Genomic DNA, 14,648 nt, shown 5'->3' with positions numbered 1-14,648 from the left:
GTCAGTCCGGACAATTAAGAGGATTAAAACCATGTTAAGACACCTAGAAAAACCCTGAACGAAAATAAATAGTGCTGACTAGAAGGTTAAGTATAAATAAAAAAAACATTGCATAAAAAGTTAAATGAGCCGATGGTCACAGCGATGGGTGACCTTATCGAGAAGTGACTACGAGGTCAGTCCTAACTCCAATTTTGAATGGGAAATTGTGACACCGCAGTCCTAAGGACTATTACAAACCTAGTGGAAAAGAGAAAATTACAGAAAAAGGCTGATAAGTAGGTCAAATAATTAGGTCAGGACTCCAAAAGAAACGCTGAATTATTTACAAACCGGATCAAACTGGCGAGAGGCAAATTGGTCAATTCACCCCTAGAGGTAACTCCTGACCTAGCTGTCCAATAAAATATGAGAAATTAAAATTTTGAAGTATAGATTTAAATTGAAAAAGTATGAAGAAAATAAAGGAAAAGAAAAGAAAATTAAAATAAGAATTATGACATCACTAGTGTGACCTAAGCATGAGTTAATAATTTTATATTTTCTAATTATGATAATTATGGGATAATGACATAAAATGACAAGAAAAGAAAAAAAAATTACATCTCCATTTCTTCTTCCTAGTGCCGTCTCCCACATCTCTCTCTTCTCTCCCATCTTTCTCTCACAAACCACCATTAAAGCTCATTTGGAGCTTGATTAAACACCAAACTTAGCCCTAATTTCCCAACTCACTTAATTAAACCTTGCCCTTGCAACTTGAAAAGAAGATTGAAGAAGGAAAAAGAAGAAGAAATTGAAGAAATTAGAGCTTGAGAAATTGAAGAAAGAGGTTAGTAGTGAATTTCAATTTCTCTCTTTAAATTTATGCACATATAATTGAATTAACTTAGGAATTGTGTAAAAATCAAACAAAAATGTTGGATTAAGGGACTAATGGAATTTCAGCCAACATTAGAAAGGGTAGGGTTTGATAGATTTTTAGGGAATTAAAAGTGTAATTAAGCTTAATTTAGTGTTTAGATAGTGTTTATATACTTTAATTGCAAGAATTTAATCCAGTAGAAAAATTAGGGTTCTTGACCCTTAGGGTTTAGGGGGAAAAATTAAGAATTTAGTAAATTGATTTAGTTTGACCTAAATGGGGTTTAAAATGGTTAAATGGTGTTATTTAGAATGTGTTGAATGGTGAGAAGTTAAGTCAAATTCGGATTGGTGAGGGGTCACTATTGGGCAGCCTGACCTAGGTCCATTTCAAGGACCAAAACTGAAATTTTACCAACTCAATTGGTGTGAAGCTAATTGGGAATGAAATAGACACATAAAGACACAATTTTCATTTAGAAACCATGCCTAGAAAATGACATTTAGATAGTGAACAATTAGGTCAAATCTGGGTAATGTGCACTGCCACTGTACAAAAATGACCAAATGAATATTTGTTCATTTGGCCATAACTTGGCCTAGGCAGGTCCAAATGACCTGATTTTTGTGGCATTGGAAATATGTGACATAACACTACAACTTTCATGAAAAACACCAACTCAAATTCTGTCTATAACCAAATGAAATTGCCATCCAAATTTAGTTGTCCAAAACTGCCAGAACCTAAACAAGCCCAGAAATTCTGGGTCACCAATCCGGCCAGCCTTAGTAAAATGACCATATATTGGCCTAAAAACTCCAAATGGAGTGATTGAAAAAGAGAATTAAAGATAAGACAATAAGGAATAACTTTGATGAAGGACACTTAGCCAAATTTTTACAGTAACTAGACCAATAGAACAATGCAAAACAGGGGATCAAAACTGAAAAATGGCAATTTCTCTTAGGAGAGTTAGAAATTGAAATGGCAACCAAGACCAACAAATTTGACACTCAAAATGTGGTATGTGAGTGTAATTAGAATTCACATACCTATTAAGCATGAGAAATTCAATATTTTAACTTGAATAGTATCATAAATAGTAACCCCGAAAAGTAAATTTCAAAGAACGTTAATTTAAGCATATTAGGGCTAGAATTCAGTAGACATGAATTATTTATTAGATTTATTATAAGTTATGATACTAAAATACTGTAAATTGTGTGTTTCAGTTGAAAAAGAGACTGAAAAGGGATCTTCAAGAAAAAATCGAAATTTAGAGTAAACTAGTCAACAAAGAGGTTTGTGCACAACTAGTGTTTTTATTGGTTATGTTTCTTCATATGTCTTTTGACTAAATGATTTCATTTCTTATTGTATTATGTTTATCAAATATTGAATTTATCTCAACAATTATTGAAATGTGTTATGGTATGAATGAGTTTAGTTTTAGAAAATGAAATTAGTTATGATTTTATTTTGTCATGAATTGAATAAAGTTAACTTTGAAAAAATTTTGATTGAAACATACTTGACATGGGAATGGATAAAATTTATTTTGAATTGTGATGAGTATAAAATTTTTTGGATATTGGAATTGACATTGAATTGAATTGTGTTGTGATTTATACTAAAAAAAAAATAAAGAGATTCATGTTATTATTTTATATCTCACTATAGATGCTTGATAAAGTTATTACTCGTCTCTCTCATTTGTTGAGGAGACAATGGAGTTAGCTTTGTTTTGTTTTGAATACCATGGTATGTGCACAGGCTTAGATTCTCCTCTTATTAGAGGTTAGATCTAAGTTTTTCATTGGCCCTTTCAGAAGTTGCATTATTGTGGTGTATTGTGCACGATGATTCAACCTCCCCGACCACAGGGAGTTAGAATCCTGATTCGACCTCCCCGACCATAGGGAGTTAGAATTGCCCCGAAAGTGGCCCTTACGGATTAGTCTTGCATAGTTAGTGAGATAAAGAATGGGTTTTGAACAGTAAGAATTATGATTTCAAATGAGATTTGTGCATAATTGATTTTATTGAAATTAAGATTTGTTTCCATAAATTACTAGAATTAATTTAAATGTTCAGTTATGATTTGATAAATTGAAATTATTGAGCAGAGTCATTTTAACAAATGATTTATTTTATTGGCAACGAATATTCTGATTTTTAGAATTTTGATTGAATTTCAAAATTTTCAAATTCTTTGCTAAAATTTTGGTAAGATATTGTATATTATGTTTTAAATTATGGTTGTGCACCACTGAGTTCACCACTCAGCCATAGCTTTGTATGCTGTCGTAGGTGAAAGTAATGATAGAGCAGCCGAGTGAGATTTTCGGTAGCTATGCCTTGAAAACTCATTAGGATTAACTTCGGGTATATTAGAGGTATACCCTTGTGCATTAGATTTTGATGTATGCATGTAATTATATGTATGTAAATTGGTTGAGCAGTTGTACAAGAACTTTTGTAATATTATTTTGGATATGTAATTAAAATGCAAATTATTGTAATATTCAAATTTATTTCTGAGTTTTGTAATCAATGTAAATAATTAAATTTTTATATTTTGTGAATGAGAAATTATTCTTTTTTTGAAATGAGATGCTTCGAATTGCGGTTGATTTTGAGTTGAGCTTCTTGTATGAGATTGTGAGATGAAATTGATTTGTATTAGAGTTATGGTTGAGTAAAAATATTGGAAGTGTGTTTCTTTTCAGGTTTTGAAGAACTGTTTTCTCAAAATACAGCCGGTACTCTGTCGAAATTTTTGTAAAAATTGTGGTAGTTTTAAATATCTAAAAATTTGATTTGTGACTTAATGTCAATTAAAAGTTTTAATATTTGTGAAAAAAATTTACCCACAAACTTAAAAATGTATAGAAATTATTTTAAAATCCCTTATAGTTTATTTAATGGGTTACCGGTAGGCGAAGTACGGTAATTCGTTAGGTGTACTACGGGATCATGTTATGCTTTACGGAGGAGTATGATGTAACAGATGGCTCCTTGCTGCGTCATTTGGTTACGTTCTCTCTCTAAAGAGTGAGTTTTTCTCTGTTTTGTTCTTTTTTCTTAGGGTTCAAAGGCCCTCATTTTTCGTCATTTTCTATGGCCTTCCTCTATCCCAGGCAAGAGAAGGTCATCCTTTCCTGGCTCGATGAGTGGGTTCCCTCCCTACAGTTGGGTCGGGTAGTAGATACTTGTGATTTTGTTTTTGTGCAGCCTGGATGTATATTGGAAGATGATTCTCTGATAATCTACTTATTATGCTTGTTGTTAATAGTCTTTCTTGACTTTGGAAGAGGAAAATCGGCTTTGCATGAAGGTTTGGTACCCCTAGGATATAAGAGATAGTCGCATGTTGCAGCTGCCCCCTTGGCTATAAGAGGTGAGATGCTGGTGGGTTTTGCCATCCTTCAACCGTTGTCCATATTTGAACTGTCAACGACTTACAATTTTTCTATCCCTTGTGGGTTTAGAGGGTGTTGGCTGAGGATCTCTTACTTTGGTTGGTATAGGCATGCTCTTAGATAATGGCTTCTATGGAGATCCTCTTATTGTCTTCCAACCACAAGAGCTTTGGGAGATGATGGCGCTGGAGCTACTGGAATGCAAAGTTTCTTTGGTCATCTGCTAGCTAGGGTTCCACTTTGTTGGGCCATGGGCTTATTCATAGACCTTGGGCAGAATAGGTTGTTTATTTTTCTTATTTGGGCTGGATTTGACTTGGCCTTATTGTAATGATTAGTATCTTTATCAATTAAACAAGCTATCTTTGAGAAGAGGAGAAAAAAAAAAAAAAAAAAGATGTGAATGCATTTATTGTACGAGCTAGTCCTGGCTATTGTGGCCCTGAGCCAGATCAGTTTAAATTGCCTCAGAACTATATCAGAATTGGTCAAACTCATAGTTGATTTAAATTGTAATTAAATCGAATTGAAATTGAACCAAAATGGATTAGTTTGATTTCAAATTAAAACTGGATATTTTTTCATTTAAAAAATGAAAAATTTTGGAAAAAAAAATATGTTCCATTGAATTTGATCAAAATCAAAGCAAAAAATATAGAATAAGAATTGCATTGGACCAAAATCAAAATCAAAACTATGGAAGAATCTTAGGAATCGATTCAAGTTCATATCTCGGTGAACCAGAACTGGCGATTTGGAACCAGCCCGTCACGAGGTCTATTCCCAGCAAGTAACTGACAGTCTGACACCCCATTTTGTTTTAGTCGTTAGTTGTCAAATTGACATCTGTGGGATCTCTTTGCCTTTTTTTTTTAAAATTCATTTCTCTTCTTTTCGGGAGTGGCAGGCCAGTAATTGTTAGCTGTTTGTTGATAGTGTACTGTCAGTAAGATATACATGAATTTGCTTTTTCCTTGTTATAACTTCTTTCAATTTCATGTGCAACGTCTTCAGGATGAATTTGCAGAACCGGTAGAATTTTAAATTGCTGGAGAAGGTTGAAATCTCAAAAGAAATTCAATGAAAGACAAGGTGTGATCCAAATTCCAAGGAACTTTCAAGCTTTCATTGGAGAAAATGGCGCTTTCATTGGAGAAAATGGCGCTTTCATTGGAAAAAATGGCTAAGGATGATTTGTGCTTGCAGGTGGTCAGACAGATAGATGTAAGCAGGTACACTCAGGAGAAGAGAATTAGCTCCTAGGAGGCCATTTCCTCTGAGATCATTAGTTCCAACAGATGAATGTTTTTGTCAACAATGGGCTGGAACTAGTTTACATAAATATTTGGCATTTTGGCAACAATTACTAGTTAAGGAGTTTGCAAAGAAATATGGAAGACAGATAATGTATTACCAATTACCGTTAAGCCTGTGTGTTCTTTTCACTAACACCGAGTAATATAGCAAGGTCCTCCACTAGTCAGCAAGTCAGCAACTTGTATGGCTCATTTTGCAAAACTGACCTGGATATTCAAATTACTCTGAAACTGGCTGCTGACCTTTTGATCCACTTGTTTCTCATTTTACTATCTGTTCTGTATTACTGCAATAATCTATGCAGCTGCTGCTCTAGTTCTTCACATAGTTGAGGTTTAAACTCCAGAAGGCATGTAACCATGTTTGTGAGACTATTGTTAAACTGTGGTGACTGAGACACAAAAAGATGACAATAAGGTTTCCATAAAGGTCAGTATCATTGTCATAACAGCAAGTTTTTCTCGGTAATTATTCTTGTATGATTATTTTACTTCTCTACAAATTGTCAAAATTGCCCTGGTTCTTGCTTCTCTGTCTCAATTCTTGTTTGACGTAGTACTGCATAGGGATTTTGCTTGATCCACTTAAAAATCAGGGAACCTGGCAGCCTATTTTGTTCACAACTGCCACCAAGAATTCATTTTTTTTCCTCTATTTCCTCTCACTATTATATTTGAGACTGTCATCTGTAGAAGAGAATATAAGCAGTTTGTTAGAGTTATGGCTATTTTTTGTTGGTACAGCAAAAAGTTCTATACAACAGTGAGGGGCATGTCCAAGTATATGGCTTGACAGCATAATAATTGGTATGTTCCTGCAGGTCCTACCACTTTGTAGGGTACAGCTTCAGCTTTTTTTTGCGTTTTTCGGTGGTGGGTGGTTAGAGATTGTCTTATTGGGAATTATGCTATCCTATTTTTAAAGTACAACTGTATGTAACAACAATGATTAGTATGTAGACTGTAGTGTACTAGGAATAGGCCTATTAAATGGTAGCATGATTCTCATATGATATTTACTAATTACTTCTATTCGCTGGTTGTGTTTTCTCACAGTCAGAATTATTGCTCATTATTAGTATTAAACTAGTTCTTTGTGTTTAATTTACTACTCCTGTTTCTTTGAAATGTGTCTATTTTACTATTTATGGATGGATTTTTCTTGTCATTTTTGCTTTCCTTGGTTGGATCCCAAGAGGAGATGGAAAAGGGAGGAAAAAAAAAAAGGTAAATTAAAAGGCTACTTCAATTTGGGTATAAGGGTGGTTGGAAAGATTGAACTCATTCCTTCCTTCTATCTTCTGGGCAACCAAAAGCTTTATCAGGTATGCAATTGGTTAGCAGGTCACTCTCAGATGACAGGACAATTTTTCCCCTTTCTTTTATTGTCTTAAAAATGCTTCTAATAGTGATTCAATCAAGTGTGGCTCAGCTAAGGGAGATATCGTCAAGGGGTCCATCAATTGGTGATGTCAATTCCAGAAATTATATATAGCTCAACAGATAGAGATAATGAATGGGACTTGCTTGGAACAATGCAGGTTGTCTTGATCTTGCTTAGTGGAACTACTTTGTCTCTTTGTTATCTGGATTATGGGTTTTAATACTACTTCAAACATAGATATTTTTTGTGAGCTTCCACATATTATATTGCAAACCCTTATCTGGATGTCATTTGTGAAGAATGAGCATATTGCCTAACTTGCCTTTGTCAATGGGGTCCCCCAGAGTTTCATTTATTGTGTTGCTTGTTGTATGCTGAAGTTTTGGCTTTACTTATGTCCTGACACTTGTATCCATAGAATAATTTGCCAATACGAAAGGCTTTTTAAGATTTGCAGAGATGATTAGCTTAGATATATCACTAATCCCCATATCATAGTTAAATTATGTACATTTGTTCTTGTTTTTAGTGCCTCGTCTAGGTTGAGTTGTGAGTTGAACAATGCACCGAATGCAGAGAGTATGGTGGAGTTTACTTGGTTATAAAGAATTAGTCTATTTTTCAGTTTCTTGCCTTAAATGACAGGATTTTGAGCAGAGGACATGCTTTGTTTTCTGGAATACATACAACTTTAATTTTGAAGGACGAAAGTTTCATTGCCACTGTTTGCTCCCATCTTGGCATCTTTACATGAAAGAAAGATATGGCTATGGAGAGAGAATATAAAAATCAACTCCAACATCTATCTGAGGCAAGTAACTATTGAAAATTGCGGATAATGATTCTTTGTGCCTAAGCCAAAACAAAGGCAAAAGCATGCCTACCTTGTAAACAGAAAATGGAAAGACTATAAACAACTTTTGCTAAACTGGTATAAGCCAACTACTAATCCTTCTGTTGAAGTTATTTCATCTATCAGTGAGTGTTGCAGAGGTTTTAAACATTAACTTCTCCCAACACTGCATATGTTCTAATTCCTTTGATCCGCTAAAGACTAATTACATCTTAGCTACTTAATATTCAAACCTTCTTGCATTGTTTCTCTAACATTAGAAAAACTGTAGCATTCTTACGTGTATTTCTGTGTATCATATTCTGTTTTGCTACTTCCTTTAGGAGGAGATTCTTCTTGTTTCTTTCATTAGCCGTTTTGTGCTAGCTGTAAACATTGGTGAACAAGTTAAGAGAAGACGGAAGGAAAAACGCGAAAAAAAGGTGCTGTTATGTATCAAACCGAAGATGTTGCTGTTGCCTTTGTTCAGGTAACTCTATAATTCTTCTGCGTGCTGAACCTATATAACTGTAGAAATGCTGCTAGCTATTGGAGATGCAAACGGACTCTCTGGTAAGTTCAGTCCTTGACTGCACAGCAGAGGTAAAGATAAACTATAATGAGTCAAAAAGGGAAGGGATCTAAGACCAAGAACTCTGAAAGGCTAGAATGAAAATTCAGCATATCTATTTGCTATGAGCTCATGAAATCAACATTTACAAGAAGATGACTTATACCTGTCCGGATCCATGTAATTGGTCTCTGTATGCCTGAATTTGTCATCACTCACTGAGCCACTGTTCAAAGCGTCAAACAGAGCTTGACAACTAAAACGTTCAGTGGATGGCAAATTGAAATTATCTGCAAGAGCAATGAGATGAGAAAACAGGAATGAGAACACTAAAAGTATGCAGAGACAAAGGGAAATGAAAGCAGAACTCGCTAACCTTCTGAGACTTTAAGCCCATCCAAAGAGTAGCCAAAATAGGAATGATTGGACATTGGCTTTCGAGGCATTTGCAACTCTGCAAGTTGCCTCCTCCGAAATTCAAATGCTGGATCCTGCTCTTCCATTAGCTGCTTCCTCAGCAACCTTGAGGTCTCGTATCCTCTTGGCACTAAAATCAAAGTATATAATCAGATAATGCTAAAAATAAAAATAGAAAGGACAACTACCAATTGTTGTGTGCATTTGCAGTATATTAAGACTTCCAACAGATTTTACAGACTTAAAATTTGAATTTTTTTTTATTTCTTTATAATTATAATTGAATCTATATTAATATTTCACAATTTTATCTTTTCATTTATGGAAATTATTGAAAAAGACCAAACTTACTTGGATGAAGCTCAGAATCCATATCTACATACTGAGAAGAGAAATACATTGGAGGTTCAATTCTCTCCTGATACTTCCTGCACCGAAAAAAATGGCAACAAATAATTTCTGCAATTTATTCTAAAGTTCTACCATTAAAACATAATGTAGGTTTCTGATATGATGGTTTGGACACCAGAGTTAAATTCACATAAAAAGCTACGCTAGAAAAACATTAAATGGAATACAATTCTTGATAAATTGTAAAGTCACAAGGAGATTAGGCTCTTGCATTTCAAATGTTACAGATAATTTTACCTATCAATAAGCTTTGATTTTTCCCTGTAAGGTTTCACAAGAACTCGAGCACCACAAACAAAATGAGGATTTCCTTTTGCCAAAATCATCTTCACAGTATCTGCACTTTCAAATGTTACGAAGCCGAACATCCTTTTCTGTTGGCAGGGAATCCTTACATCCTCAACTGGTCCAAAGGTGCTGTAAATAAAACCGAAAACTATAAGAAACAAATGCACATTGAAAAAATAGATGCCAGGAGCCCGCAAAGAGTTTCTAGACTAGACAAGTACTTGAAGTAGTTGGAGACATCATCTTCTGTAAAAGTGCTCTCCGCTGGGAAGGTTAGATATATCTGCCGTGATCCACTAACAATTGGACCGGGATCATTTCTGTCACCCCAATTTTCCATGTATTTTGGAATATCTTCAGCCAACATTACTGCATGCTGACCGTGAGGTCTGCAACTCAAATCAAGAGAAGATACGAGTTAAACACTTGCATATAAAAAGATATTAAATGAGGAAACCCATAGAAGCTCATAATTTGCACCTGTCGATCAGTCGAATGCTGTTTTTCAATCTAGCAAGAAGTTTAGTCAAACTATAACCAGCTTTCCCATGTCTCTGGCTCTCTGTGAGGTACCCTTCTGCTTGAAGAACTTTTCCATACTTCTCGTAGTATATCATTGGTAAAGAAGCAATTGAAACAGGATTGCCTTTTCTTGATTTCAAGAGCTCTATGATTTCCAACTCCAACTTCTTAAGTGACCCTGGTGAGAAAATTTGGTCTTCATCGATAGCATCAAATGTTCGAGGGAAGCTCTCCGAGACTTGTCCATGATAGTATCGACAGTTACTTCCGTGCTTACAAAAACCCTTGTTGAAATAGTGACAAGTCTTAACTGGGAAATCATTTAAGCTTGAATAACGGTGACATGCCCTTGCACTTAAATTAGCCACTGCAGCATCCGAGTTGAAATAATCACTTGGGAACCCCATATTTCCCAAGTTGACGGGCTCTATTTGATCTTCCAAACTCAAGAACTGAGTTTGGTTTTGGAGCTCAGAAACAGAATCCAGGTAGCCCATGGATGCAAAATCTGAATTATGCTTAGCTCCAACTTGAGATTCCCAATAGGAAGAAGGGGGTCGGAAGCCTGCTGCTGGCGACAAAAAGGACCGAGAAGACACAGGAAAGAAAGGAGCGAACGGTGAGGAAACAGGTGGTGAATTCATGGATGGTGAGATTGGAGAAGTTGCTGATTTAAGGGCTAATTGATTTAGTTCAGCTTTAGCCTTATAAATCACTTCTTGAATAACCACATCAGGACTCATAGCCAGATTAATCATTTCTTGGTCACCACCATCTTGTAAAAGAAGATAGCCAATAATCTTAGTAACATTCTCTGGTTCCAGTTTCTTAATTCTATTGAACACAATCCTCGTATGCTCTGAAAAATCCATCTTGTATCACTGCAAATGATACCAAAAATAAAATAAAATAAAATTTCTACACCAATTAAAAAGTCAACCCAAAAAATAAAAGAAAAAGAAGGCTACAGGAGAATGGAGGGGTGAAAAATCCACTTCACAATCATTGTATCTGGCACTATAAGATAAACCAAGAACCAAACGAAGCCCAAGAAGAAGGAGAGAGAGAGAGAGAGTAAAAAAAGTACAGAATCTAAGCCGGCATAACAAGTTGCAGATCTAGTAAACCCACAAAATAACTCAAACAAAATGGAGGAAAAAAATTAGGGTTTCGAGGCTTATGAGAGGAGATCTTCCAGGATTCCATAACTCTAAAAAGGAAGATGGAAAAATAAAATAAAATAAAAAACGATTCATGCAGAGTCTAACCCAATCTCTGCACTGTATTTTTGTCTCCTGAACATAAAAGTAAACCCTTTTAAAGTCATCCTAACCAGAACATCATCAGAACCAGAAATAAATCTTTTCTACCCAAATATGGAAATATGAAACAGTATTAAACATTTACACGCTCTGAAGTTGAGAGAAAATAAGTCAATATATGCTTTCCATATTGCAAGAGGAGAGAAAGTAATAAAAACAAGAATGTGTTATGGTGATTTGAACAGAAAAACACAAGCAAAGCAGTAGGGAAGATTAATTTCTGTCTCTCTGTACCAATCCAAAAATGTTTCTTGCTCAGAAAAGAAAAAAAGTTCTTTTTTTACTATGAACTCTTATATAGAGCTAAAATGACAAAAGTTTAAATTGTTTTCGAACTCCACATCCCAATAATTAATCATGGGTAGAAATCCACATGAAGATAAAGTTTGCAGAGAAAACATGAAGAAAAAGGGGAGAAATTTGAAATTAAAAAAAAAAAAAGAATTAATTCATGTATAGAAATCCAAATGAAGAAAACAACTTTACAGGGAAAATTTCAAGAAAAATTCCACAGCGAAACCAAAACCAAATTTTACGCAAAGCTAATATGATATGATTGTACAATAAGAACAACATAAACAAATAGAGATCCAACATACCAACAAAATCTTTCAATCTCAGTTTTGAAGCAAAAGCTGTCTCAGATGAACCAATAAAGACATCTCTACAACCTCTTCTCCTCCTCCCCTATCTCTCTCTCTCAGGCCGTTGTTCTCGAGAAGCAAATTGGCAGAAATGATCTTTATACTTCAAGACACTCCACACCCACAAAAACTGCATCAGTTTGGTTTACAAATCACTGTTATTTATAGTATGTAAAGTATATATGATTAAAAGGAAAAACTTAAAAAAAAAAAAATCAATCATTAAAAATAGTTGCTACTCACTATAGCAGTAGACTTTTTTTTTATTATTATTTCTTAGATTCCATAATTTCTAGTCTAGATTTTATAAGCCACAGAGAAAAAAGGCTATATATTTTCCTTCATTTTAGAACTTATTATAACAGTTTCAACCCCCTTGAATTACTGAAATGACCTCAGAAAAATTTTTTATATTACAATTTAAAAAATAATAATAAATAAAGATTTAAAAAAAATAATTTATTTATTTATTCGGAAATTCCAATGTGCTAAAATTTAAAGTTACCACGACACTTGTCGGCAAGATGCATCTCCTGAGGCTGAGTGGCGGAAACATGTATTTTATTTTGTCTTTTATTAAGGAAGCTAAAAGCTTCCTTAATTATGTACCGTTGGATTGACACCGATACTCACTGTGTACCAATCTTAGTGGTGAGATCCGTAAGAAGGATGTATGCCTTCGGTGTATGCGAAAAGCCTATACCATTAATCCATGCAAATTTACTTCTTAGAAAAAAAAAAAAAGGAATTCTGTTTCATCCAAATCTGAATATTTTTTGTAAGTTGATTAAAATTAATTTATAAAATTTAAAAATATATATTTTTATTTAAAATTTATTTAATATCTTTTTAATTATTCTAATATAAATATATTTATAATCTGTTTTTTACTAAACACATTAAAAATAACTATTTCAACAATTAATTATTAACTTAGCATATATATATATATAATTATTAGATTATTAATAATATATTATAATATAGGACTTAAATTGAGGCACTGTCTTCAGTGAAAAGGTTATAATTAATATATGAAATTAATTTATTTTGAGAAAATGAAATGTGGGCTAGTAAAAAAAATGAAAATGAAATGTGGGAAAATGGAAATAGAGTTAATTTTGTGAATAAGAATGGTGAGGAGGGCAAGAAAGGAAGCATAAGAATGAAGATGAAGGTGGTGACCTATTCTAGTGGAGAGATATGTGGGGTTTACTAGTCAATAATAACAATAATTAGAGGAAAATAAATCTTTGTTGAAGAGAGATTAATAGATAAATGACTTAATTAAAAATAAATAAATTTAGTTAATATTTTGATTATAGTGAGAATCGGGCTTTCTGTTGTATTTATAATTTATATATCTCAATAATAACAAAGTGGCTTTTTTTTTTAACACCTCATTACAAAATAAACTGGTTTTAATAATAAAATTTAATATATATTTTTATATTTTATATTTTATATTTATTTTGTAAAATTTTATTAATAATAAAATTTAAATTAATTATAAATTTATATTAAGTGTTAATATATAATTTTTTAATAATAAACAATATAATTTTTTATTTGAAAACTTTTAAAAATGTATAATATTTAATTTTTAAATTTTTAAATAAGTTAGCTCATAGATTATTTTGAAATATAACAATAAAAGGATAAACAAAATAGAGAAAAAAAAACACATATATATCATGTGTAGATTTTTAAAATATTGTTATTAAAATTTTTATATTTCAAATATGAAAAATATTTTTAAAAATAAATATTTAAATTTTATAAAAAAAAATTCTGGTAAACAATTGTTTAAACATATATTAATATAATTTTATAAAAAAAAATATTCATCATTTTTCTAGTCTAAACGAAAATTTTAATTAAAAAAAATGTTGTTTTTGGAGATGTAAAATATGATCAACAAAATTTTATAATGACTGAAGCATAATTTTAAAATTTTTGGAAAGATATAGTAAAAGAAATTTTAGATAGCGTATTTTTTATTAGATAAGATATTAGTAGTTAAAATTTGAAAATATTTAAATAAAAAATTGGTTAATATGATAAGTTTATTTTTATTTAAAAAATATAAAATTAAAGAAAAAAAAGCTATGCACGAGAGAATTTCTAAAGCCTTTTTATTAAATTTTGTGGCACATTCAAGTTTTTTTTTAAGGTTCAGCTTTTATATATATATATATATATGGTTATTAAAGTTTTTAGATTTTAAATATAAATTTTTTAAAAATAAATGTTGAATTTTATAAATAATTTTTTAGTGAATAATTATTTAAAAATAATTCATTATTTTTTTAATATAATAAAAAATTTAATTAGAAAATAACAAAATTTTTATAATGTTTAAAATTGTAAAATTGAAAATTTTTAAAAGGTGTAGTAAAAAAATTTAAAATAATTACTGTTTGTGTGAGATAAGATTTTAATATTTGAAATTTAAAAATATTTAAATAAAAATTAATGTTAATATAATAAGTTACATTTTTATATAAAAAATTATATCAGAAGGTAATTTTTTAAACCTTTTTATTAAATTAAGTGATACTTACGAAATCTTTTTTAATTTAAGCTTTATATATATATATATATAGATTTTATTTCAAATAAATTGGAAAGCTAAAATTCAGGTGAATAATAAT

The 14,648-nt window shown here is 32.1% G+C and overlaps 1 protein-coding gene and 1 long non-coding RNA gene across 4 annotated transcripts; one reads left to right on the top strand and one right to left on the bottom strand.

The window, feature by feature from the left end:
* Positions 1 to 4,996: 4,996 nt before the first annotated feature.
* LOC110665217 (uncharacterized) lies at positions 4,997 to 6,585 on the top strand. 3 transcript variants are annotated; one of them, XR_009148186.1, is made up of 3 exons: positions 4,997 to 5,379; positions 5,494 to 6,033; positions 6,425 to 6,585. It is a non-coding gene; the product is annotated as an uncharacterized LOC110665217 (long non-coding RNA). The 3 variants fall into 3 exon arrangements; XR_009148187.1 differs by having other exon boundaries at positions 6,348 to 6,585; XR_009148185.1 differs by lacking the exon at positions 6,425 to 6,585 and having other exon boundaries at positions 5,494 to 6,072.
* A 1,209-nt stretch (positions 6,586 to 7,794) lies between these two features.
* LOC110665218 (zinc finger CCCH domain-containing protein 18) lies at positions 7,795 to 12,306 on the bottom strand. The gene is made up of 9 exons (XM_021825243.2): positions 12,238 to 12,306; positions 11,950 to 12,124; positions 9,987 to 10,909; positions 9,728 to 9,895; positions 9,456 to 9,635; positions 9,159 to 9,235; positions 8,767 to 8,937; positions 8,557 to 8,680; positions 7,795 to 8,409 (listed from the first exon to the last, which is right to left on the bottom strand). The coding sequence occupies exons 3-9, from the start codon at positions 10,898 to 10,900 to the stop codon at positions 8,340 to 8,342; spliced, it is 1,704 nt and encodes a 567-aa protein (XP_021680935.2). The 5' UTR covers positions 10,901 to 10,909; positions 11,950 to 12,124; positions 12,238 to 12,306; the 3' UTR covers positions 7,795 to 8,339.
* Positions 12,307 to 14,648: the final 2,342 nt, after the last annotated feature.

Source organism: Hevea brasiliensis, chromosome 4, assembly GCF_030052815.1.
Source record: "Hevea brasiliensis isolate MT/VB/25A 57/8 chromosome 4, ASM3005281v1, whole genome shotgun sequence".
NCBI classification, from domain to species: Eukaryota; Viridiplantae; Streptophyta; class Magnoliopsida; order Malpighiales; family Euphorbiaceae; genus Hevea; species Hevea brasiliensis.
The sequence above is the reverse complement of the archived record's forward strand: the minus strand, read 5'-3'. Positions and strand labels throughout refer to the sequence as shown.